General features: G+C 35.5%; 1 protein-coding gene across 1 annotated transcript; it reads left to right on the top strand.

The window, feature by feature from the left end:
• The first annotated feature begins 907 nt into the window (after nucleotides 1-907).
• Nucleotides 908-21,590, top strand: TSPAN19 (tetraspanin 19). The gene is made up of 8 exons (XM_043563744.1): nucleotides 908-973; nucleotides 1,062-1,134; nucleotides 3,826-3,950; nucleotides 11,860-11,934; nucleotides 15,883-15,993; nucleotides 18,157-18,300; nucleotides 19,211-19,294; nucleotides 20,825-21,590. The coding sequence occupies exons 1-8, from the start codon at nucleotides 908-910 to the stop codon at nucleotides 20,891-20,893; spliced, it is 747 nt and encodes a 248-aa protein (XP_043419679.1). The 3' UTR covers nucleotides 20,894-21,590.
• The last annotated feature ends 5,693 nt before the right edge of the window (nucleotides 21,591-27,283 follow it).

Below are 27,283 nucleotides of genomic sequence, written 5' to 3'. Positions count from 1 at the left end.
AGCACCAAAAACCAATGGTCTAGGAGTTGACTTTCCCATAAAAGTTTTAGGAAACTAAATTAAATAACTTTTAGAGAATTTTTTAAGTTTATTTATTTATTTTGAGAGAGAGAGAGGCAGAAAGGGAAAGAGAATCCCAAGCAGGATCCACACTGCCAGCACAGAGCCCAATGTAAGGTTTAATCTCAAAAACTGTGAGATCACAACCTGAGCTGAAACCAAGAGTCAGACGCCCAACCCACTGAGCCACCCAGAGATCAAGAGTCACATGCTCTACTGACTGAGCCAGCCAGGCACCCTTAAATAAGTAACTTTTAATTAACACAGCCGTAAGTTGGTTTTATTCTTTCCATTGTACACTAAACTAAATTATGCACTAATAAAATAATCTAATTCATCTACTCATTTATTCATTCAATAGATATCTATTGAGTAGCTACTATGTGCTAAACTCTGGGAGTATACTGGTACACAAGACCTACTCAGAGGTCTCACAGAGGCATTATTCTGGAAAAAAGGGAGGGACAAGCCGAGGTGAAGGAAAGCTTCCCAGCAAGGAAGGTGTGTTAAAATAAGAACAAAATAAAATATATTACTTTCTGAAAACTGCAAGAAGTTTAGTAAGGTGCCTATTAGCATGTTATACAAATGCCAATTTGTTATACAAATTCTTGTTCTCAACTCCCTGGTGCAGATAGAAAAGACAGACCTCATTTCAAGATGTCTTCAGCATGTCCCTATATTCTGGAGGGTGGAGGGGAATGTTACATTGACAACTGGTATAAGAAGAAAAATGTGTAAATAAATGATGTGAATAGGCAGAACTATTTAAAGTTGTACTGTGGTGACTTAATAGTAAAAGTTGTGGTTATCTTTTCAGAAACACCAATATCTGGAGGGAAAAAGAATGTTAAGAAAAAACAAAATATTAATTTTTAAATACTTTCTTAATCTCATTAATGGAGCTTTCTTGGTAAGACTCTTTATAATTATTTAGTAAAGAAAATGTAATGCATTTTTATTGGCAATCACAAAAATATAATCGACTGTCTTTTCTGTAGGTTCTTGGACTTTTATTATTGGGATTTGGTGCATGGCTTTTATTAGATAGAAATATTTTTTTCACAGCTTTGGGTATGTATCTATTTTTCTTTTGCTCTCTTTGTGAACTCAGGCATTCCATTTTAAATAATTGCACACATGATTTATTCAGCAGGTGGCAGTATTTCTCTAAACTTCACTGAGTATTGTTCAATTTTTTCCCTATGAAGCTCTTTGCCAATTGGTTTTAGAAACATCTCTAACTAATGGGACTTAAAACCAAGACCATAAAGGAGAATGAATCTGGTGAGAGAGAACTAGGAACTTTGGCTGGACAAGAGCTATGAGAGAAATGCAAGACTGGATTGTTCTAATAAACTCTGGATGAAAAGATAATGGAGATCCACATATTTGATAGTGCCCAGGTTAAATAATTTCTTTTAAAACTCAATTACCATCTGCTCTCACCATCACATGGTTACAAATAAAATATAATATTATCCAAAATGAATAAAATAATTAAATGCAGGTAACTTGATAAAAAAAATCTTTATTTTGCCATTTTGTGGTATGCTGTGGTCACTGTGGACTGAAGTTTAATAGGCTAAAGATTATTTTTATATACATCTCTTTGGTGGGAGGGAAAGAAGCCACAGTTTCAAGTGCTCAATAGCCAGATGCGGCTGTTGGGTATGGCTACCTTATGAGACAAGTGCAGATTTAGATTATATCCATTACCTCAGTGAGTTTTATTAAACAGTACTGTTAATCCTTAAAAATATGACAAAAAGCAGGCCAACGTCTTTCTTAGTGGATTTCAAGTAAGATAAAATATGTTTGTAGGAAAATGAAAGCTGAGTAAAAAAGTTTAATAGGTAATAAAGTGCTACAAAGTATTGAACAATTTAAACTTCAGCTACACCTAAGTGCCTAGTAACTTTATTCTCTTCCATTTGCATACTTTGCTTATGGGAAAGTATTCATGATGTCTGAGTGCATTAGTGGTTTGCTCAGAGTACAGGGGTGTGTGGAGATCTTACGACAACCTTTCTGTCTTTTTTTTTTCCTTCCCCAGAAGAGAGGCAATAAGAGCTTCCACTTATTTATGTTGACTCTGTGCCAGACACTGGGCTAAGCACTTCCCATACAGCATCTAATTTGGTAACATAGTAGTTACAGTGGAGCAAAAGTCATTTCCTTTCTTCTTTCCCTCCATTATGGAATTGAGAGATAGTTCTCTTAAAAATTATATATTTGAAAGTATGTATTTAGTGAAATCTCAGTTAAGGTTTCAAGACATGGAACTGAAAATAACCAGTTTGTGGCAAGAAACTGGTTGGGTCCTCCCCTCCCTTTTATCTGCAACTTTAAATTAACTTACCCTTTTTTAAACACTATTCTGCCTTCACCTTTCCATTTATAATAACACCATGCTACGTGAGGTTCCCATCTTCCCTCTGCCATAGTAATAGCATCCAATAGCCTTGTGTTCTGATCTCCTTCCTCAACCATCTTCCAGAGGCCCGTGAAATAATTTAAGATGAAAATCCATCCATACAACATTAAAAGCTTTTCTCTGGCTCCTCACTGCACTTATTCATTCATATGACAAGTATTTACAGAGTGTCTTCTACATGTTAGGCATGATCCTGTAAGCTGAGGATACTGTAGTGTACAAGAAAGGTAAATACTTTGTCCTCATGGGGTTTAATTTCAGTGAGAAAGGCTGGGTTAGAGCATACAAAGTGTGCATAATTTGGCCCCTGAAAACCTGCCCAATTTCACCTGCTTCAAACCCTAAGTGCCAGCAAAGCTGAATTTCCTACACCTACTGTACTGTTCTATCATTCCAATCTAGATATATTCAGTTATCACTTAAAGCCCATGCTCAGTGTTGCCTTCTCCAGAAATCTTGCCTACCTTTACTCTCCAACCTCCTCCCCCTCCTGGATCAGATGCTCATGTACCCAGGGGTGTGCTGGTAAATATTTAACAACCAGTTCTGGGAGAGAAAGTCTTGATTTATGGTATTTACTGATTTCTGTGGTTTAAATACGTAATGTCACGATGGCTGATTTCACAGTGTCACCGTGAGCTAAGTTGGCTTACAAATTTTGTGAAAATGTAACAGTTGGCGTTTATGAGCCAGAACAAACTGGCTCCAGCACACCACTGCCTCCACTGTTCTCCCATAAAACCTAGGGCATATTTAATTTATTTCTTCTTCCTTTTTTTTTTAACAAATATTTGGTAAGCACTCAGTGTTCCACAGTCTGTGTCATAACACTAAGCATTTAACAGTTAGTCTGTTGACTGTATAAGTATATATAGTCTCTAGCACAGAGAGCTCAGTCTAGGTGGAGAGAGAATAAAATACAATTTCAATGCAGTCATATTACCAATAAACTCAGTTTCTTATAAGAAAATTGACCCACACATATTAGATACTCAAATAAGTTCATAAGTGTTTGGATATACATTAAACATAAAAGTTTCACCTTAGGGGAAAAAAATTTCATAGAAGACAGTGAAGATCAATAAGATAAAAGGAAAGAGATCTTTTGAGATTGAAGAATTTTTTTATCATGTCATTAATGGAAGAAAAGTCACCAAGACTAAATAAGAGGTTCCAGAACGAAGTAAAAAAAAAAAAGAGAGAGAGAGAGAGAGAAAGAGAATCCTACTGTTTGGCGACAACTGCTTACAGAATCTTGGGTTACTGCATATATTATTAAGTAGGATTTTGATACCACTTGATAATCATTTATTTTGTGGTTTCCACAGATGAAAATAATCACCTGATAGTATATATTTTTCAAATTTTGACTGGAACTGGATCTGCTATTGTTCTTCTTTGTCTCTTGGGTTATTTGGGAATTCACAATGAAATCAGATGGCTCCTAATCCTGGTATGTATTTCATTTTAACAGCCTGAATGAATCTGTATCTTTGATTTAGAGTGTCCAAGTCACGAAATGAGCAATAATCATTTACATCACCATAACACCTCAGTATAGTGTTTCCCAGGGAATAAGGTAAATTAAGCACCTCCTCTCAAGAAACTTTTCTAGATAGAATGTTCTTGGTGAGTTTTCCGTGGATCTGGACCTCTGCCCTTGCACCCTTAGATGTTAATTTTCCAAACAAAGTCAATAGGAATCCATCTCCTGGGGTGAACTACAATTAACCAAACATAACAATCTGAAGACTAAAATCCAAATAAACTATTAAAGTCAATGAGCAATGTAGCTTAGCAAGACGAAAGAAACCATGTCCTTCAGTTAGCACATCTCCCTGTGGGACTGCCATGTGGAAAGCTAACTTATAACTGAGATTGCAATTTATTATTTAACAAAGGGAAATATAACTGCTGAGAGGGCCAGACTCTGGCATCTGGCTGGCACACTATCTCTCCCTAGCCATATATGTGGAAAGATAAATTATAATTAGGAATATAGACCTGAACATGAGCCATTTACCACACATGTGGCAGCTAAAGATCACGATTCACAGGCTCAGATGAAATATGGCTTTTGCCATTTTCTTTAAATCAAATCAGTTTTAATTCACAGGAGCTCTCTTGCCAAACAAGAGCAGATCTGCCTTTGCCACCTTAGGCCATTCAAAAAGCAGAATGAGTAGACCCCGAAGGATTACGTGAGCTGGGAAAGTGAGAGTTTTCGTGGTAGGCAGTGTAGATTGATAACCAGTGTCCAGAGTGACCACCCAGCCTTTCAGTGCTACATAAAAGCTAAGTATTTCTGCATTCTTCCTGGTAAGAGACACAATGGCTGCAGTTGAATATTGTATTTGTTTGACAAAACAAAAGAAGGGGGGAATCTAGAGGGAGGGAAACAAACATCTTATAAGTTTCAGCCTTATGGGATTGTGATATTAATGGCCTATAACTGAGAAAGCCTGATAGACCTCATCAAAAGGAATGCACAAAGTAGGTCCTGAAGCCAAGACACCACACTCTTGTCTGGAGGCTCCAATGAAGGGCACTACTACTTTTTGCAATCATGTCACGTTTACCAATACTTTTCTGATGGATACATTACCATGTTAATTCATGCAGTCAACTTATGGGCAAATTTTATACGCCTAAGCACTTTCTTTGGCTTAATGGCGATTTTGCGTACCCTTACTCCAGTTGAATAAATATTGTTTCACAATTTAAGGCTTAGGGGAAGTTTTACTTCCCTCTTTTAGAAGTTCTTGGGCAGTCTCTCACTGTACTCTCTAAGTGCTAAAACAAATAAAAAACACTGAATTTTTCTTATTACTATAAATATCTAACTACTACTAGAAGGGAACTTTCAAAGGTAAAAATCATGACTCATATATATGTGCACAAATATGTGTCAGAGACTTTATTTAAATAATTAATCATTAAGGGAACCAGTAAGAAGTAACAACTAGTTGAATGAGAATAAGATTTTGGAGATTTATATTCTCTATGGACTGTATTTGTTTGCATTTCCATTAATAGGAATTGCATTGCTATGGACAAGGAACTTTTTTTTTAATATGAAATTTATTGTCAAATTGGTTTCCATACAACACCCAGTGCTCATCCCAACAGGTGCCCTCCTCAGTGCCCATCACCCACCTTCCCCTGCCTCCCACCCCCCATCAACCCTCAGTTTGTTCTCAGTTTTTAACAGTCTCTCATGGTTTGCCTCCCTCCCTCTCTTTTTCTTTTCCCCCTTCCCCTCCCCCATGGGTTTCTGTAAAGTTTCTCAGGATCCACATAAGAGTGAAAACATATGGTATCTGTCTTTCTCTGTATGACTTATTTCACTTAGCATAACACTCTCCAGTTCCATCCATGTTGCTACAAAAGGCCATATTTCATTCTTTCTCATTGCCAAGTAGTATTCCATTGTGTATATAAACCACAACTTCTTTATCCATTCATCAGTTGATGGACATTTAAGCTCTTTCCATAATTTGGCTATTGTTGAAAGTGCTGCTATAAACATTGGGGTACAAGTGCCCTTATGCATCAGGACTCCTGTATCCCTTGGATAAATTCCTAGCAGTGCTATTGCTGGGTCATAGGGTAGATCTATTTTTAATCCTTTGAGGAATCTCCACACTGTTTTCCAGAGCAGCTGCACCAGTTTGTATTCCCACAAACAATACAAGAGGGTTCCTATTTCTCCACATACTCTCCAGAATCTACAGTCTCCTGATTTGTTCATTTTAGCCAGTCTGACTGGCATGAGGTGGTATCTCAGTATGTTTTTGATATTTTTTTTTCCTGATGAGGAGTGACATTGAGCATCTTTTCATGTGCCTGTTGGCCATCTGGCTGTCTTCTTTAGAGAAGTGTCTATTCATGTCTTCTGCCCATTTATTCACTGGATTATTTGTTTTTCGGGTGTGGAGTTTGGTGAGTTCTTTATAGATTTTGGACACTAGCCCTTTGTCCAATATGTCATTTGCAAATATCTTTTCCCATTCCATTGGTTGCCATTTAGTGTTGTTGATTGTTTCCTTTACAACACAGAAGTTTTTATCTAGATGAGGTCCCAATAGTTCATTTTTGCTTTTAATTCCCTTGCCTTTGGAGATGTGTCAAGTAAGAAATTGCTGCGGCTGAGGTCAAAGAGGTTTTTTCCTGCTTTCTCCTCTAGGGTTTTCATGGTTTCCTGTCTCACACTCAGGTCCTTCATCCATTTTCAGTTTGTTTTTGTGAATGGTGTAAGAAAGTGGTCTAGTTTCATTCTTCTGCATGTTGCTGTCCAGTTCTCCCAGCACCATTTGTTAAAGAGACTGTCTTTTTTCCATTGGATATTCTTTCCTGCTTTGTCAAAGATTAGTTGGCCATACCTTTGTGCACCCAGTTCTAGGGTCTCTCTTCTATTCCATTGGTCTACGTGTCTGTTTTTGTGCCAATACCATGCTGTCTTGATGATTAATGCTTTGTAGTAGAGGCTAAAGTCTGGGATTGTGATGCTTCCTGCTTTGGTCTTCTTCTTCAATATTACTTTGGCTATTTGCGGTCTTTTGCGGTTCCATACAAATTTTAGGATTGCTTGTTTAAAGATCAGAGCAGAAATAAACAATATAGATTGAAAAAAAAACTGTAGAGCAGATCAATGAAACCAAGAGTTGGTTTTTTGAAAAAATAAACAAAATTGATAAATTGATAAACCTCCAGCTAGGCTTCTCAAAAAGAAAAGGGAGATGACACAAATAGATAAAATCATGAATGAAAATGGAATTATTGCAACCAATCCCTCAGAAATACAAGCAATTATCAGGGAATACTATGAAAAATTATATGCCAACAAACTGGACAACCTGGAAGAAATGGACAAATTCCTAAGCACCCACACATTTCCAAAACTCAAACAGGAAGAAATAGAAAATTTGAACAGACCCATAACCAGTGAAGAAATTGAATCGGTTACCAAAAATCTCCCAACAAATAAGAGTCCAGGACCAGATGGCTTCCCAGGGGAATTCTACCAGGCATTTAAAGCAGAGATAATACCTATCCTTCTCAAGCTGTTCCAAAAAATAGAAAGGGGAGGAAAACTTCCAGATGCATTCTATGAAGCCAGCATTACTTTGATTCCCAAGCCAGACAGACACCCAGCAAAAAAAGAGAACTACAGGCCAATATCCCTGATGAATATGGATGCAAAAATTCTCAGCAAGATAGTAGCAAATCAAATTCAACAGCATATAAAAAGAATTACTCAACATGATCAAGTGGGATTCATTCCTGGGCTGGAGGGCTGGTTCAATATTCGCAAATCAATCAATGTGATACATAACATTAATAAATGAAAGGTAAGAACCATGTGATCCTGTCAATCTATGCAGAAAAAGCATTTGACAAAATTCAGCATCCTTTCTTAATAAAAACCCTCGAGAAAGTTGGGATAGAAGGAACATACTTAAACATCATAAAAGCCATTTATGAAAAGCCCACAGCTAATATCATCCTCAATGGGGAAAAACTGAGAGCTTTCCCTCTGAGATCAGGAATACAATAGGGATGTCCACTCTCATTGCTGTTGTTTAACATAGTATTGGAAGTTCTAGCATCAGCGATCAGACAACAAAAGGAAATCAAAGGCATCAAAATTGGCAAAGATGAAGTTAAGCTTTCACTTTTTGCAGATGACGTGATATTATACATGGAAAACCCGATAGACTCCACCCAAAGTCTGCTAGAACTGATACATGAATTCAGCAAAGTCACAGGATACAAAATTAATGTACAGAAAGCAGTTGCATTCTTATACACTAATAATAAAGCAACAGAAAGACAAATAAAGAAACTGATTCCATTCACAATTGCACCAAGAATCATAAAATACCTAGGAATAAACCTAACCAAAGATGTAAAAATCTGTATGCTGAAAACAGTAGAAAGCTTATGAAGGAAATTGAAGAAGATATGAAGAAATGGAAAAATATTCCATGCTCATGGATTGGAAGAATAAATATTGTTAAAATGTCAATACTACCCAAAGCAATCTAACATTCAATGAAATCCCAATCAAAATTACACCAGCATTCTTCTCGAAGCTAGAACAAGAAATCCTAAAATTTGTATGGAACCACAAAAGATCCCGAATAGCCAAAGTAATATTGAAGAAGAGGAACTTTTGTATTACTACCAGAATTCTGTAAGTTTACCCCATACAGAGTTGAATAATAGTTTAGTCAAAGGTAACATTGCATATGTCCATAGGATCAGAAAACTGGGAAGGTCCACTGGACCACAACCAGCTTTCCATTAAAAAGAAGCCCAGTAATTTTTTTATTGTTTTACATTAAAATATTGTCTTACAATATTTTATAATGAAGTATTGTTTTACAATTTTCCTGTCTCTATAAATCTCCTTTTAGTGAAGATTAAGTGAGATGATGTATGTAGAAGTATTAGAAATCTAAACTTCCAAACAGATCTAAAGACCCTATTTTTGTCTCCGAAACATTTGTCTCTAAAAATAAGATTTGTAACTTATATCAAACAAACAAATTTTAACTATTTTATTTTATTTTTTTTATTTTTTATTTTTTTATGAAATTTATTGACAAATTGGTTTCCATACAACACCCAGTGCTCATCCCAACAGGTGCCCTCCTCAATACCCATCACCCACCCTCTCCTCCCTCCCACCCCCCATCAACCCTCAGTGTGTTCTCAGTTTTTAACAGTCTCTTATGCTTTGGCTCTCTCCCATTCTAACCTCTTTTTTTTTTTCCTTCCCCTCCCCCATGGGTTCCTGTTAAGTTTCTCAGGATCCACATAAGAGTGAAACCATATGGTATCTGTCTTTCTCTGTATGGCTTATTTCACTTAGCATCACACTCTCCAGTTCCATCCACATTGCTACAAAAGGCCATATTTCATTTTTTCTCATTGCCACGTAATATTCCATTGTATATATAAACCACAATTTCTTTATCCATTCATCAGTTGATGGACATTTAGGCTCTTTCCATAATTTGGCTATTGTTGAGAGTGCTGCTATGAACATTGGGGTACAAGTGGCCCTATGCATCAGTACTCCTGTATCCCTTGGATAAATTCCTAGCAGTGCTATTGCTGGGTCATAGGGTAGGTCTATTTTTAATTTTCTGAGGAACCTCCACACTGCTTTCCAGAGCGGCTGCACCAATTTGCATTCCCACCAATAGTGCAAGAGGGTTCCCGTTTCTCCACATCCTCTCCAGCATCTATAGTCTCCTGATTTGTTCATTTTGGCCACTCTGACTGGCGTGAGGTGATACCTGAGTGTGGTTTTGATTTGTATTTCCCTGATAAGGAGCGACGCTGAACATCTTTTCATGTGCCTGTTGGCCATCCGGATGTCTTCTTTAGAGAAGTGTCTATTCATGTTTTCTGCCCATTTCTTCACTGGGTTATTTGTTTTTCGGGTGTGGAGTTTGGTGAGCTCTTTATAGATTTTGGATACTAGCCCTTTGTCCGATATGTCATTTGCGAATATCTTTTCCCATTCCGTTGGTTGCCTTTTAGTTTTGTTGGTTGTTTCCTTTGCTGTGCAGAAGCTTTTTATCTTCATAAGGTCCCAGTAATTCACTTTTGCTTTTAATTCCCTTGCCTTTGGGGATGTGTCAAGTAAGAGATTGCTACGGCTGAGGTCAGAGAGGTCTTTTCCTGCTTTCTCCTCTAAGGTTTTGATGGTTTCCTGTCTCACATTTAGGTCCTTTATCCATAGTGCTGGAAGTTCTAGCATCAGCAATCAGACAACAAAAGGAAATCAAAGGCATCAAAATTGGCAAAGATGAAGTCAAGCTTTCGCTTTTTGCAGATGACATGATATTATACATGGAAAATCCGATAGACTCCACCAAAAGTCTGCTAGAACTGATACAGGAATTCAGCAAAGTTGCAGGATACAAAATCAATGTACAGAAATCAGTTGCATTCTTATACACTAACAATGAAGCAACAGAAAGACAAATAAAGAAACTGATCCCATTCACAATTGCACCAAGAAGCATAAAATACCTAGGAATAAATCTAACCAAAGATGTAAAGGATCCGTATGCTGAAAACTATAGAAAGCTTATGAAGGAAATTGAAGATTTAAAGAAATGGAAAGACATTCCCTGCTCATGGATTGGAAAAATAAATATTGTCAAAATGTCAATACTACCCAAAGCTATCTACACATTCAATGCAATCCCAATCAAAATTGCACCAGCATTCTTCTCGAAACTAGAACAAGCAATCCTAAAATTCATATGGAACCACAAAAGGCCCCGAATAGCCAAAGGAATTTTGAAGAAGAAGACCAAAGCAGGAGGCATCACAATCCCAGACTTTAGCCTCTACTACAAAGCTGTCATCATCAAGACAGCATGGTATTGGCACCAAAACAGACACATAGACCAATGGAATAGAATAGAAACCCCAGAACTAGACCCACAAACGTATGGCCAACTCATCTTTGACAAAGCAGGAAAGAACATCCAATGGAAAAAAGACAGCCTCTTTAACAAATGGTGCTGGGAGAACTGGACAGCAACATGCAAAAGGTTGAAACTAGACCACTTTCTCATACCATTCACAAAAATAAACTCAAAATGGATAAATTTTAACTATTTTAAAGTATTAATGTTTAAAATATGTGAAATTAAGAATACTAACAGTCATTCTTATATTTTAGTAAAATATTCAGACTGCTAATTTTTTTAGATCATTATAAATTCTAGATAATATATACTACTATGGCTGCTATGATGAAGAAGAGTGCAGTGGCCGTAAGTTTAAAAAATATAGTTAAATAAACATGCAAATAATTTCATTTGGCCTTGAAGAGAAGTATTTTCAGTTTTCAAAGGAATAATTTAAATGTACATACAAATTTAATCTTATTATAGCAGATACTTTTGTTATTTTCTGTTGTTGTTGTTACTTTGTCCATTTTGGATTCGCCTAATAGGTCACAATTCAGTGAGTTTTCTAGTGTTAGTGTCATGGTGCGTTAAGTGGAGATCCAGCTAAGTGAGTTCCCCTCTAGGGCAGTTTTAGATCCAAATGAAGGAAGATCATCAACAATTTCATTAGACCAAGCGGTCTGTTAGGGTGCCCACTGAATACTATCACTTCTGTCTTACTCTTATCCAAATGTTCAATGATTTTTTTCTTTGCCTTTTTGTTTGAATAACATCACTCATGTATATGAGGGCTGGAAACCAGCAATACCTGTGTGTATTTTAAGACAGGATATTTCATATAATGTGCATTTCCCCATCATTGTAACATCTAAAGTACATAGTAGAAGCACAGTTACCACCTCTATTTCTCTTTTGTTTTAGTATGCAGCACTGTTAATGTGGGCCTTTGGTGTTCAAGTTGTACTTTCAGGATTCATCTTCGCAAAGAAAAAAGAGGTATGGAAAGATCATCCTTTTATTTGAAACCTAAAGAACATTAGACATCTTAAATTATTAAGACCTATGAGCCTATATTAAGAGCGAAAGGTAAATGTCTTTGTGGGGGAAAAGATTCAATGGACATATTACAGAATTCTATATAAGGTCATATCAAAAAGGTGGACTATAAGGAAATTTGTCTTTAACTCAGCAGAATATTGACAGTGTTGTAAATAAAAAAGAACATGGGGGAAGAGGGGGTGATAGTGGGTGTAGGGAATCCAAAATTTGTCTCCCAGCCAACCCTGGCTCCCATGATTAACCCAATTCTATTTTCTATATAGACTTACTATATTCTATTTTTGTCAAGAAATACCTTTAGACTTGTATGAATTTGAAATTTAGTTATTTAAATGAAATGAAATGCATAATTCAAATATTTGGTACAGGTATGGTCATGAGTGATATAATCAGTCACAACGAGATTTATATTTATCAAATTAAGTTTAAAAAAAAATATAGTAAACTGCCTGAAAAAAACCTTTGGGTAACAAAAATTACCTACTAAGTTCAATGGTTACCCTCTATTTTTAAAGAAATTTAATTGTTTCAGGGTGCCTGGGTGGCTCAGTTGGCTAGGCATCCAACTTTGGCTCAGGTCATGATCTCATGGTTCGTGAGTTCGAGCCCCACATGGGGCTCTGTACCGACAGTGCGGAGCCTGCTTGGGATTCTCTCTCTTTCCCTCTCTCTCTCTGCCCCTCCCCCACTTTCTGTCTCTCTTAAAATAAATAAATAAACTTAAAAATTCAAAAAAAGAAAAAGAAATGTCATTGTTTCAGTGCAGCCATGCTCTGTCTCTGTATTATGGGAGATTTTCCTGTAGGAAAGAGCATGGACTTGAAGTTATACAGATCTGCAGATAACTAGAGGTCCACAAGCTACTTAGCAGTCCTAAGCCTATGTCTTAATCTGTACAGCATGGTTAATACCCACCTCCCTTAGAGAGTTACCACTAACTGACAACTTCAAAAGTTTCTGTCACTGAGTAACTTAAAGCTCCCTTTCTGGGGCACCTGGGTGGCTCATCGGTTAAGTGTCTGACTTCGGCTCAGGTCATGATCTCCTAACTCGTGGGTCCAAACCCCACATCAGGCTCTGTGTTGACAGCTCTGAGCCTGGAGCCTGCTTTGCATTCTCTCTCTCTCTCTCTCTCTCTCTCTCTCTCTCCCTCCCCCCGCATTCACACTCTGTCTCTCTCAAAAATGAATTAAAAAAAACTTTAATTTTTTTTTAATATTTTAAAAAAGAACTCCCTTTCTTTCCTTAATTAATTTCAAAGGAACCCCTGATCAATTCCTACACTTCCTAGCCTTCAAAAATCTCACTATATGTAGAGTCCTAAGCAATGACCAAACCTCATTCCTGTAGAACACCATCACCCTCCAACTTCATTTGCTCTCCTGTGCTTGGCATCTATCCTGGATATCTAGCCACCCAGGACTTGTTGTTAATGGCCTGACATTTAGAGCTAAAATGTCTTCTCGTGTGTGTGTGTGTGTGTGTGTGTGTATGTGTGTGCACAGTATGTGAGTTCTGTAAAGCTGTAATGGTGGCAAAGCACTACATCCCAACCAATCAGCCTGTAACTTTTGGATCTGGTGATAGAACTTGAATATAACACCTCAGGATCCTTAACACCTAAATTTAGTTTATCAGTGTTGTCCATGCTCTCTTAAGTATTATTCACATATTCATCTCTACTTAATTTAAGAATAAAAATGATCACCTGAGAATAATTACCATGTGCCAGAGACTGTGATAAGCACTTTATAGGCATTAGATTTTTGATTCTCACAACAACCCCTAGAGAGGCATTGTTAGTCCTACTTTCTAGAACAGGAAACTGAGGCTTTGAGAGGAGAAATATTTGCTAAAATGCATCATGGCCAAATGACAGAGTCTGGACTCAAACACTTATTAACTGAATCTAGAGGTAACAGCTCTGTTTACATCAATTTTCCTTCTACATTCACACTAGATTAAGCTCCTAGGAGCTTCTAAGTCTTTTATGCCACTTACAGCACCCAACAGTGTTCGAGATGCACTAGGGCTACAAAGGATCCTTGTCAAAATAAATATGTGTGAGGGGATTTTCTTTATACAGAAGTCATGGAGATTAGATATGATACTCTTGTGTACTAAGATGTGATTTATCTGCTCTCTGGATCTCCCAAATAATGCTTCAGAGGGTAAATAAGGACATAAGCCTGCCCCTTCCTACAACAATATAAAATGGAAAAATATTTTCTAGTCTAAATAAAAATTAGGGGGCCTGTGTGGCTCAGTTGGTTAAGCATCCAACTCTTGGTTTTGGCTCAGGTCTTGATCTCACTGTGGGTTCAAGGCCCGGGTAGGGCTCCATGCTGGCAGCATAGGGCCTGCTTGGGATTCTCTCTCCCTCTCTCTCTACCCCTTCCTGATTCATGTGCACGTATGCTCTCTCTTAAAATAAATAAACTTTTTTTTTAAAAAAAAAAGCACATTTAAAAAATGAAAATAAATAAAAATTAACTTAGAGAATAAATTAAATAACTTACAGATCTAAATAACACTACATTATTCTAATCTTCTTAAATGCATTAAAGCATAGATATATAAGTGACTATATTCGAGTTAACTTGTACACATGGTTTAATGGTTGTAGTATTCCCACCGGTTAATTAGTTTTCATTATTCAAAGATAGCATAATACAATGAGAAATCACTAAACTAGAATTCAAATGAACCATATTTAAAAGCTTCATCTCCACATCCTTATTCATGTAAACAGAGCAAATAACTAAATTCTGGATCTATCTCCTTGTTCATAAAACGGAATAGTATCTGTTCTTCCTACGTTTTACCTTAGTTATGAAAGTCACCTGAACTTTTAAATATTTAAGTAGATTACTATTAAAATTTACCTCTGCAATATCTAGGTTTTGAAATAGCATGTTCACCCCATTCTTTCAAATCTGATTGTTTTTGTTATAGCATTGTGAAAACATAATTTAATTTTTTAAATTAAAAATCATAATTCTTGTATAAATATACAGCAAGCACAGATCAGTGATTTTATTTAACATCTTGATTAATGTGGGAATCAGTAAGAAATAAAAACCAGTTCAAAGGAGAGTCCAAAGAGAAGACACTTATAAAGGCTATCTCTCAACATATACAAAATACAGTTGGTAGAGGAGATATCATTTGCCCCCCACCAGGAAAAATTCATCTGCATTTCTCTGATAAAGCATCAGTTGTCAGTAGTTTCCTACAACTTACAAAGTTGTTAAATAAGTTAAAAACTGAGAAAGATACAGACCCTCATGAAATAAGAAGACCCGGAAGTTATGCTAAAGAAAGCCTAATTTCCATTGAAAAGATACTCAGTAATCTTTTTCGGCCCATTTCAGAGTTTTTCACAATTTTTCCTGAGAGTACAAGAAGAAAAGCAGAATCCTTAGACATTCAGGAGAATAGCACATAACTTTCTCATCAGCCATAAAATAAGTCTCATATATTCCTCTTGTAGGTCACAATGCAAAACACCAAATGCCTCAGCACTCACTGAGATTGCTAAAAGTAGTTAAAGAAACAGAAAACACAGGAATAATCAGAGAACAGCAAAATGACTAGAATACTCTTGTTAGGAACCATAAGGAAAGTTTCCTTCAGATTTGGACTTTTTTTCCTTTCCAAGTTTTCATTTAAAGTCCAGTTAGTTAAAATGCAGTGTAATATTAGTTTCAGGTGTACAAATTAGTGATTATATATACAATAGAATATTTCTCAGACATCAAAAAGAATGAAATATTGCTATTTGCAATGACATGGATGGAACTAGAGAGTACTATGCTAAGCGAAATCAGAGAAAGACAAATCCCATAGGATTTCAGATTTTGACTTTGATGCAATTTTCAACAGATTCACCAAGTATGGCATGATAAAGTTGACTTAATCATTGCTGAGTATGGATCTAAAGATATGCCTGAAGATATACCCAAGTGGACTTTTCTGAATGCTTTACAGAAAACAGTAAGAGAAAATTAGAATAAAACTAAAAATTAGATGTCAAACATGATCACTATAGGGTAAGGGAGACGGGGAAGGGTGGGAGATGGGACAGAGGAATGAGAGGAATAGCATTGTTCCCAGTTACAAATCTTGAGTTTTATCCTCCTTTTGTAAATTAGATCTTTGATTCTTGGTTAACTGATGTGCATTTTAACCTGGTCTCACCTATAAAAGTGTTGGTGGGGTAATCTTCCCTGCTGCACCTGTGGGACAGAAGTCTGAGCACAGTTCTTGCCAGCAGCAGAGAAACATGGTAGTTACCATTTAAGCCTGAATGTCAGGTTTGCTACATATTAGCTTTTTGACCCTGGACAAGTATCCTTATTAATTTCAGATTCCATATTCTTAAAATGGACAGAATAACCCTTACCTCTGGTTGGCAGGAATCAATGAAATAATATATAGAATGTACAGAAAGCCTTGGATCTGGAAAATAGTGAGCAATTAATACTTGCTAGCTAATGTTATTATGATTCTTATTTTGCACATCAAATATTTCTAGGCAGCGTACAGGAATGGGTATAGTTGCCCAGATGGTTTACAGGAATAGATCACCAGCTGGAACTTAGTAAATGCTTGATAAAGAAAATAATTTTTGTATTTACTTTTTGTAAGTGATTTATATGTATCAACTTATTTACTCCTCTGAACCCAATGAAGTAAGACCTATTATCCTCGTTTTATAGATGAAGGACTATGAAATTGACTAACTTACCCAGGGTCATAGAGCTAATTCGGTTGCAGAAACATGATTCAATTCCAGACAATGTAGCACTAGATTTTGTACTCTAACTACTATAGTAGGTGCCTCACATAGAAATAACTATCATTGGAGCTCCTGGGTGGCTCAGGTCATTATCTCACGGTTCGTGAGTTCGAGCCCCGCGTTGGGCTCTGTGCTGACAGCTTAGAGCCTGGAGCCTGCCTCAGATTCTGTGCACCACACCCCCCCCCCACCTCTCTCTCCACCCCTTCCCTGCTTGTACTGTGTCTCTCTCTGTCTTTCAAAAATGAATAAACATAAAAAAATTTAAAAAAAGAAATAGCTATTATTTTTAGTATATGTAGTAACAGAAAGGCATTTTAGGAGAATTGAAATATAACTATAAATGCTTTTTTAGTCATACTGTTTTTCCCCTGACGCATATGATGTGTACATGTATTGCCTCTCTAGATTGCATTAGGACTGATGGCAGAGAACCAAACCTTCCTATGGTCATAAACTGATAAACAAGAAAAAAGTTCTATGTGTGACATTGCTATTATTAATGAGAATCAAGCTTACAGTTCCTAGTCCTGAGTATAATTGAGACAAGACATGTAGATTTGACTGAACTCATTTTCAGTACTCACACCCTAAAGCATTATTTCAGTCATTCAACATTTCCATGATTGTTGGTACATATTGTGACATAGGCAGTACTGATGTTATAACATTCAACAACAAGTTTAGAAAACAATGAAGTATTCACTTCAACTCTGTCTTACATTCTAGGTGACAAACATATATGTTGATTCTTTCACATCTTCCCTATTCAACTTGATGGGATTGGAAATGAGATCTTTCCAATGTTTTATCATTTCTATGGCTGTTTGCCTTTTCATCTTTTTTGACTCTCTGTGGAAAATTTTCACACAATACAAAATTGCAAGTTAACATATTAGTCCTAAGAGAGTAAAAATAACACTGTATCTCTTTATGTATAATTAAATAAAAATGGCAGCATATTATGGAGAAAAAATATAGCTACTGCTATAGTGGAGAGAAAGATATGCCTATAGTGATTTCCTTTTCTGTATTCAGTCCCAAACATAGTTTGTAGCTTCAGTAAATCAGGTATACCTTCCATCCTGGGTTCCTTTATGATAAATTCAGATCTAACAATTTCATCCAAACATAGCCCACTTATATTGTAAAGATCTTTAGTGCTGGTTAACATCAACAAAAGCAGTAACAAAGTAATGGATTAAACAAACAAAGCTATACTTATATTTGTAATTCACTGCATTTCAATGCAGAATGAATTAATAACTTTTTCAGAAAAAATATTTTAACGTACATGGGAATCACAATTAACTGCCTTTTGAATATTTTATAGTAAAATTTATAGATTTCTTTTCTAGTTGCAGTGTTGTGGCCAGTACAATTACACAGACTGGATAAAGAATAAAAATAAAGAAAATTCAGAACAGGTGCCATGTTCTTGCACAAATTCTACATTAAGAAAGTGGTTTTGTGATGAGCCACTGAATGCAACTTACCTAGAGGTAAAGATAAGGCTTTCCAAGTGTTTACAGTGCCTTTTTTTGTTTTGTTTTTGCAAGTCAATTTAGAATGCTGAACAAAAGTTGTATATACAAACACTATTATTTACAGTGATTAAGTTCTTAAGCTACTTTATGAAACTGAACTCATAATTAATGAATAATTATTATTTTAACTTTCTGAGAGTATGTTATTTAAGTGCTCCTAGAGCTTGAGATACCATCAACCTTTCTCCCCAACCCTCCTTACTGAATCACTGCAGAAAAGGGAGGCACTTTTGGCCAGTCTCTGGCATATAGGATTGGTAAGGGAGCTCCAATACCAGAAGTAAGAAGGTATGAGCATTGGCAAAAACTGAAGTGAGGGGACGCCAGCAGTGAACAAGTGTTCAGATAAATGTAGTAGAAGCAAGAACAGGGTTTCGTCTGTTACTTACAGGTATGGGATACTGATCAACAAGATTTCCATCCCAAGAACTTCTAACATTTTATATAGTTCACACACTGATGTTATTCTAATTGTAAGACACATTTTTTATTTACATAATTCATTCACAGATAAATAGAGCATTATGGGTTTTTTTAAGCTTCTCCTATTTGGGAAATAATCATTTTCGGTCATAGTACATACCTTGCTGAATTACAGTAGTGTGCAGAAAATTAGAGCCCTTTCTAAACTTAATAAATTTCTGATTTCAATTACATCACAACATCTTAGCAACTTAAAAAGTAGTAACAGAGATGTTCTGCTATGAGAGGAAGTTCTCTGGACTAAAAAGGCTAGTCTCCACTTAGACAATGACTTTTTAGAGTTTGTGAATTACTGTATTATGTTTCTTCTTCTTTGTGATAGAATTCTATATAAGACCATTTTCCTCTCCCAAGTCAGTCTAAATAACTTTTCTTTCATTAGGGTTGTGAAAATAAAATCAACACATGGTATAACGCTAATGCTCTAGCATTAACTGGAATTAACTTCGGACTTTTGGCTTCAGAGGTAAGCTTTTGTTCATATGTTTAAAGATAAAAAGTAGTTGAGTATAAACCATACATAACAAACTGCAGAAAAACCAGCTGGAGTCCTAATCAGACAAATTATACAAAAGGAGTCAGGACCTTGAGACTATTCACATCCGAGAGAGGTATGGGTCCCAACTAGAGGGGTGATATCCTTAAATCAGCCAAGTTGATGACCTGTTAATAAATGGTCATCCTGGAAGGTAGTGACTCCATTGCTTTGTGATATATATATATATAGAGAGAGAGAGAGAGAGAAAGAGAGAGAGAGAGAGATGAAGTATTTATATATGTATAAAATATGTAATAATATATAATAAACATATTCTATATATTTATTATGTGTTGTATAATAAATATATATAAATATATAATAAATTTATATATTAAATATATATTATATAATAAATATATATAAGTATATATATACTTCACATATGTTTTATATACATGTTTTATATATATGTTATATATATATATATATATATATATATATATATATAATACTTCATATCTCAACAGTGAGAGCCCACATTGGGCAGTCTTCAAGTTGGCAGACTGGAAATATAGACCAATGTTTGACATTAGTAAATGTACTAGTTACTCATATACTCATTCATTCATTCATTCAGTCAGTCAATAAATTTGGAGGAGGGAGAACATCTACTGTGTGTCAGGTACTGTATTAATGGTCAGAGATTCAATGGGAAGCAAAACAGACACATTCCATGACCTGCTGACCTGTACAGTGCCAACTATAGATTTGAGACTCAGAAGCAGAACTTCATTCTCCAGTCTCAGTGCAGACTGATGAAAGCAGGTGAAGGCTATGGATTTAACAAAACTGTGAGAATGAATGTATTATCACAGTGTAGACTAAAACACTGCAATGAATATATAATGCATGGTTTGTTCAGAATAGGATACCGCATTTAATTTTATGCTGATCCAAAAAGGCATTGACCCGAGGTTCCATAAATTTTCTTCAACTGGTAACAACTATAGTCTCAGAATGGTGATTAAAACATTTTTATATGCATTAATGATGTTCTTTCAAAATGTTTATTCCCCATTGTGTTCATGCTTGGGTATTTAAGACAAGACTGAATGGGAGATAGTACCTGTGGTCCATTTTATCATCTACTCTTTGCACACCATCTTTAATTATTCTACACCAAAATGAAGCAGTTTTGTAGGACTGATGACACAGATGATGAACAAAAACCAGATCACAGTTCATCATGACATCTAGCCCAATGATAGCTCATGTAATTAAAATTGAAGTCTATTCGTTAGTCCCTTCATAAATGAATTTGGTGACACCTGGGTTACTCTAGAAGACTCACTTTGCAGACTTCTTATTGGCAACCATATGTACCTTACTTCAAAACTTGGCCACTCTTTGATCCTTTCCCTATAAAACATGCATGTAGGGGATTGTATTGTAAGTTTTAACTGCGAATTACTCTTATTTATTATTTTGATATCTTATCATTTCCATTTCTTCTAGGTTTTGCAAATCACATTAACTGTTTCTTTCTTCAGACACATCAAGAATAGAGTATATGCAAAAATGTGATCTCTGGACTTTACCCAGAAGAAACCAGCTAATTCTCAAAATAACCACATTGTGTTCTTTTACTCCAAAAATAAAAAAAAAATTGAATTACATTAAGTTTAGAACTTATTCAAGTCATTGGTTATATGTAACATAGAATTATGGAATATTATAAGAAATCACTCCATGAAATTCTCATTTTGTTTTTCAAAATATCAAATTCTGCAGTTCAGAACTTTACCTTGAGTTATTTTCTGAATTCAAGGATGTCATTATATACACTGAATTCAAAATGTGAAGTATCACTATATGTTTTGAATTTCCTATATAGAAAAGATACATATATGATGCTTAGAAAATACTAATTCAGTAAACAGTTATAATATCTACCTTGCATTTGCAAATTTTAAGAAAACGATACTGATTTGTGAGAGATTTAAAAAAAAGATTGAAAATCTTCATGTCACTGACCTCTGTACTGAATTAACCATTTACTTCTGTCTTCTGATTAATACTTGCAAGTGGATAATAAAATTTTAGAGATTTGGGTATACTTTAGTGGCAGTAATAAAATATTAAAATCACAATTTTTAACTGTAGCATAAATGTCCTAAATGATCACTGAATTCCCAATACTCAACTTGCTACTCATTTTCTTCTTTTTCCTTAAATTTTGTTCAGGCTTACATGCACAATTCTCTGAAGGGTATAAAAATAGCCTACCTGTTCTATTTTCCTAAAAGTGATATTGTGAGAACAGGAAAAAAATCCTTTGACAAATAAAAAGTGCTATACAAATGAAAGGCATTACCATATCATTGTTGTTCTTTATAGCAAAAAGACTACCTTGACCTTGAGGAAATCAAGAAAAGATAAATTAACTGAAGATCCTGCATCGCTCTCACTCCTATGGAAGGCTCACTGTCATTTACTAATGCAGTCATTTGTCTTTTCATCCATCTGTTCAGTACATTTCATATTTCAGAGACCTGTGAACTTTTTACAAGGCAGTGCAAAAGGAAACAGAATAACCATTTTCTCTAAAGCAACCTGTAAGTGCACATGCCTTCACTTCTTTGAGAGAGATTCTTTTGGGAATGTTTTATATTTTATTTTTTTAATGTTTTCATTTTTATTTATTTTAATTCCAGTATAGTTAACATACAGTGTTATATTAGTTTCAGGTGTACAATACAGTGATTCAACAATTCTGTACATTACTCATTGCTCACCAGGGGAAGTGTAGTCACCATCTGTCACTGAGTCCTCTTTGCAACTCCAAGGCCTCACTCTGCACTTGACAATGTAGGTGGCCACCAAAGGCCATTGAACTTTATTAAGTCAGGTTAATCAGTATGCTATCAGATAAAACTCAGTTGCCCTCTTAGATTGTCTCACTTTGACTATACTCAATGGTTTTGATTTCATCTGGCCATCGTAAATATAATCTGTCCAAACTTGTTTGGGAAACAGTAGCTGCTAGTTTAATTAGTCACTGCTACCCACATTTCATTTCTCTAGGAACCTGAATAAGAGATGTTGGCAGTGCAAAAACTCCTGTAAAAGGTTTTCACTGAAACACATTTTAAAAAGAATATTGCAGCAGAAATACTGTCAGGCAGCCCTAAGTGTTTGTTTAATGTTTGCAACATCTGTGTAATATTTTTATACCTTTGTTTTATTTTTCTGATCTTAAAGGAGTAATTCTTCAGCATAAGAGTCCCTGGCAAAAGGAAAACACAAAAATCTAATCTTTTTGCTGCCATGATATAAAGCTGGAAAAAAAAAATGTTCTTAATTAAAATAAAAATAAATTTTAAAAACTCATTTCACACCACCTGTTATTTATCATAGTTTATCCTCTGTTATTTATTTTTCTTCTGTGTCCCTTTGTATTTTTGAAGTCACCCATTAGATGAAAGAAGATAATGGCATATATCCAGTAAATCTATAAATATTTATTGAGCAATGTAGGATTTTAACCCTATACAAACAATAAAACCTGGGAGAGCAGAAGCTACTCCTTGATAAATTAAATTATAGGGATTAAGCCTTTGCTAGTATTCAGAATATTTGGGACAAAGTAAAAGGAAGTAATTTTGTACGAGAGCTTTGTAATGTGAAATGAATGTGTAATCATTTTAAAAATATTAAAGCTTATTACTCATTGCACTCAAGTACAGAAGAAAGTCTCCTGAATGTCTGAAAAAAAAGATTTATGGAATGAAAGATACAGAATTTCTGATTTCCTTAATTAATATTTCATTACAGTTGCAGATTTTATATCAGAGAGATACTGGACAACAGAATGCCTGTAAAGATCTCTACAGTATTTTAAGAAAATGAAAATTTGTTTAATATGTGTGTAAATAGGATTTAAATTATCATACGTAGTGGAATTAGAAAGAAGATATTACATGAAAAACTCAGTCATTTTATGATTAATTTTCTAAGGTCTAGACACATTATAATGTGAGAAAATCAGATTTTTGTAACTGATATTTTAATGTAAGTTGTTTATTATTATTTTTGTTTGTTTCAAGTTTTTATTTAAATTCTAGTTAGTTAATATACCGTGTAATATTGGTTTCGGGAGTAGAATTTAACGATTCATCACTTCAATATAACACCCAATGCTCATCACACAAGTGCCCTCCTTAATTCCCATCCCCCATTAAGCCCATCCCCTGTCCAGCTCCCCTCCAGCAATCCTTAGTTTGTTCTCTATAATTAAGAGTCTCTAATGGTTTGCCTCCTTCTTTGTCCCCACCCCCCCCCCCCCTATGCTCATCTGTTTTGTTTCTTAAATTCCACATATAAAGGGTGACTGGGTGGCTCACTCAGCTAAGCCTCAGACTCTTGATTTCAGCTTAGGTCATGATGTCATGGTTCGTGTATTCAAGTGCACATTGGGCCATGTGCTGACAGCAAAGAACCTGCTTGGGATTTTCTCTCCCTCTCTCTCTGCCACTCCCCCAGCTTTCTTGTGTGCATGATCTCTCTGTCAAAATAAAAAAAAAAATAAAAAACTTTTAAAACATTTCACATATCAGTGATATCATACAGTATTTGTCTTGCTTATACTTGTTTCACTTAGCATAATATACTCTAGTTCCATCCGCACCATTGCCAATGGCAAGATTTCATTCTTTAATGGCTGAGTAATATTCCATTATATATATATATATATATATATATATACCACATCTTCTTTATTCATACTACTTAATCACTTATTTTATTTCATTCAGGAGAAAATGCTATTTTTTTCACTTTGTAATGTATTGCTATTACTATTAAGATTCAAAAAATGGGAAATATTAGGAAATATTTAAACAACAAAATCAGATTTAACAATAAAATCAGCAGTCCTCATACTATATTAAGTATAACACTACTAGTGTTTCTAAATACCAGTAAATCAAAATGTAGCCTGACAGGGACTGCAAATTTAAACCAATTGAGATTGTAAGAATTTCTTCTGTATTAAAAAATACAACATATTTTAAAAGATCTAGCATAATTCTACAACAAAGTTTGTCAAACATTACCAACAACCTCAAAGTGAAGTATAAGCAAAACAATCACAACATTGGGAAGGTTATTTTTTAAGTTTGTATGATATGAGGATACTGAGTTTAGTGTTTATCTGTATGTCTATTGGTGTTTGGCTTTTTCAGGTATAAAATTTATCTTTTAAATCCAATCTGCTTGAATTATTATTAGATGCCTGAAACTGCATTTAATTACAAATTCTTACTAAACACAAGAAACAGATAACCCTGAATCCCATCATGCCAATTTATTATACATTTATATTTATATTATAAATTTACATATCACATATTCATTCATGTTCATTAAAAAATTACCAATATCATCTTTCCATCTTTCAGTTTTAATCTATTTCAAAGCCAGCCAATTTTTTTTTCTATATCTCTGATATTTCTCTTCATTCTACCAGATGTAGATTTGCCATCAGAAAATTCAGTCTTTCAGAAACACCACCTATCTTCATTTTCTCTAAATTGAATCCGTGAGCCTCAATATCACAGCCATTGCTGGATTGCCGCTCCCATTCCCTAGGCTTCTACGGGGAGACCCATGTGTTGCCCAAAGAATGAAAAAGAACATCCAAGTCTAATTAAGCCCCCTGCCACCAAAACTTCATAAACTCTTGAGGTGGGGATAAGCTAAGGTTTGCCCAATCCACTTGAGCCACCCTCTTCTACAAGACTTGCAAGAATGTCTTGCATTATACTTTTAAGTGCAAGGGTGTTTTGCAGATATTTTTCTCAGTCTGAGGCCTCAGTCTACTAGGCCAGCTTTGAGCATTGTGAGTTAGTGTCTCTATCATTTCACAAGCATACATCAAAGAAACGAATTTATTAAAAAAAAATATGGTTGCCTCTTTCACTTGACATCTCAGCCTCAGAATAAAAAGCAATATCCTTTACTTATAAAGAACGTTTTTGTGGAGACCCTTTGTGCAAAAAAAAAAAAAAAAAAAAAAAAGAGTTAACATAACAGGCCTGAGACTGCCTATCCTCAGAAATTCCTGCTTTGCAAGGTTACCCTTGGCTTGCACCTGGTGACTCAGCTGATAAATAGTTTCCTACACTGATACAAAGCTGTATTTAAATGATAAGAGTGGCTCATTGTTTGTGTAAACAACGTGGTTTATGCTGTAGACCTGCTTTCCCTTTGGAATTCTAGAATTTGGATACATGATAGGCAGAATGTGTCTATGTGACCAGTCCCCAGTTTAAACCTTGAATGCTGAGCATCTGATGAGCTTCTCTAGTAAAAAATACTTCACATGTGTCATCACAACTCAATGCTGGAGGAATTAGTTGTGTCCTTTGTGACTCCACAGGTAGGGGACTCTGGAAATGTGTGCCTGGTTTCCTCCATACTTATGTCCCATGCACATTTTCCCTTTGATAATTTTGCTTTGTATTTTTTCACTGTAACAAAGCTTAGATATAGGTAAAATTATATACTGAGTCCTGTGAATCCATTTATTGAATCACCGAACCTAGATCCGTCTTGGTGAACATCAACACACTCCCTGAAAAGGAGAATTCTATTTTAGCAAAGGACTTGAGGCCAGAGATTCAGCAATGATGCTGTCAATACACAGAAATGTATTACCTTCATCCAAACTATTTGCTTTGTATGTTTATTCTGACAGCTAACATCATTACTAGTATACAACTATTTTTTAATTGCCAGCTTTATTTTATACCATTATAAAATAAGTCACTAAATCAGTCTAAGTATACTGCAGTTTTCAAATAAGTTCTTTCACTCCTGTTTTTTTTTTTTTTTTTCCAACGTTTATTTATTTTTGGGACAGAGAGAGACAGAGCATGAACAGGGGAGGGGCAGAGAGGGAGACACAGAATCGGAAACAGGCTCCAGGCTCTGAGCCATCAGCCCAGAGCCTGACGCGGGGCTCGAACTCACGGACCGCGAGATCGTGACCTGGCTGAAGTCGGAGGCTTAACCGACTGCACCACCCAGGCGCCCCCTTTCACTCCTGTTTTTATCTTTATTCATTCTGTTCCCATTACCTTGAGTGCCTCCTCCAACTCTCCCTTTGGCAAAAACCTAATGTCTTTAAGGACCACTGAGAGAGGTAGAGTGGTTAAAATATATGGTTTTGGAATTAGCTGCTCTGGGCTCAAATCATGCCAGTTACTAGCTATAACCTTGAGCAAATTATTTTTCCTTTCTGTAGTTCAGTTTCCTTATTTGGATGCATATCATAAGAAAATAAACCTACAAAAAAGTGGTAATACTATGTTAAGATTAAATAATTCAACATTTGTAGAGTGTGTAAAACTGTACATAACACACTGTAAATGAACATTAATTATGTATTTATAAGATAAATAAATGATACTGTCTTCATAATTACTGTAAAGAACATATTCTAATAGCTTCCTAATTGCTCTAAAGAATGTACATGATGTGCTACCAGCTAAGAACCATGGAGCTAGGGTGTTAGGGTGGACTTGTTGAAAAAAAGAGTATGTTTCATTGATAAGTCACTGAACTGGCTTCCTTGCCTCCTGGAGCAGCAGGTAGAATGAAGTAAGTGGTTCCGGGCCTGATTTCAGAAATGCCTCAGGGGGGCACTGTTTTAAAAGCTCTAGAATAATTTTACATGAAAATCAAACACTACCAATAACTTCAAAATTAGTTGTGAACAAAACAGTCATAGAATTAAGAAGTTTGCTTTTCAAGTCTGAAAAATATTGAAAATAAACTGAGTTTTAGTCTTTACTTCGGGGTCCATCAGTCTTGACTTCTAGTTATAAATCTTTTCTCCTAAAGGCAACAAGCTAGGGTGCTTGGGCCTCTTGGCACTCCGAACTCAGAAGACTTAAGGTGAGGCTAGAAAAA

Source organism: Prionailurus bengalensis, chromosome B4 (genome assembly GCF_016509475.1).
Source record: "Prionailurus bengalensis isolate Pbe53 chromosome B4, Fcat_Pben_1.1_paternal_pri, whole genome shotgun sequence".
NCBI classification, from domain to species: Eukaryota; Metazoa; Chordata; class Mammalia; order Carnivora; family Felidae; genus Prionailurus; species Prionailurus bengalensis.
The sequence above is the reverse complement of the archived record's forward strand: the minus strand, read 5'-3'. Positions and strand labels throughout refer to the sequence as shown.

Excerpts from the sequence above, each read along its gene's own strand:
- TSPAN19 (XM_043563744.1), top strand. The coding sequence starts at position 908 with ATGTTAAGAAAAAACAAAATATTAATTTTTAAATACTTTCTTAATCTC. Across the intron at positions 974-1,061 it reads TCATTAATGGAGCTTTCTTG|GTTCTTGGACTTTTATTATT; the intron begins GTAAGACTCTTT and ends TCTTTTCTGTAG. Across the intron at positions 18,301-19,210 it reads TGAATGCAACTTACCTAGAG|GGTTGTGAAAATAAAATCAA; the intron begins GTAAAGATAAGG and ends TTCTTTCATTAG.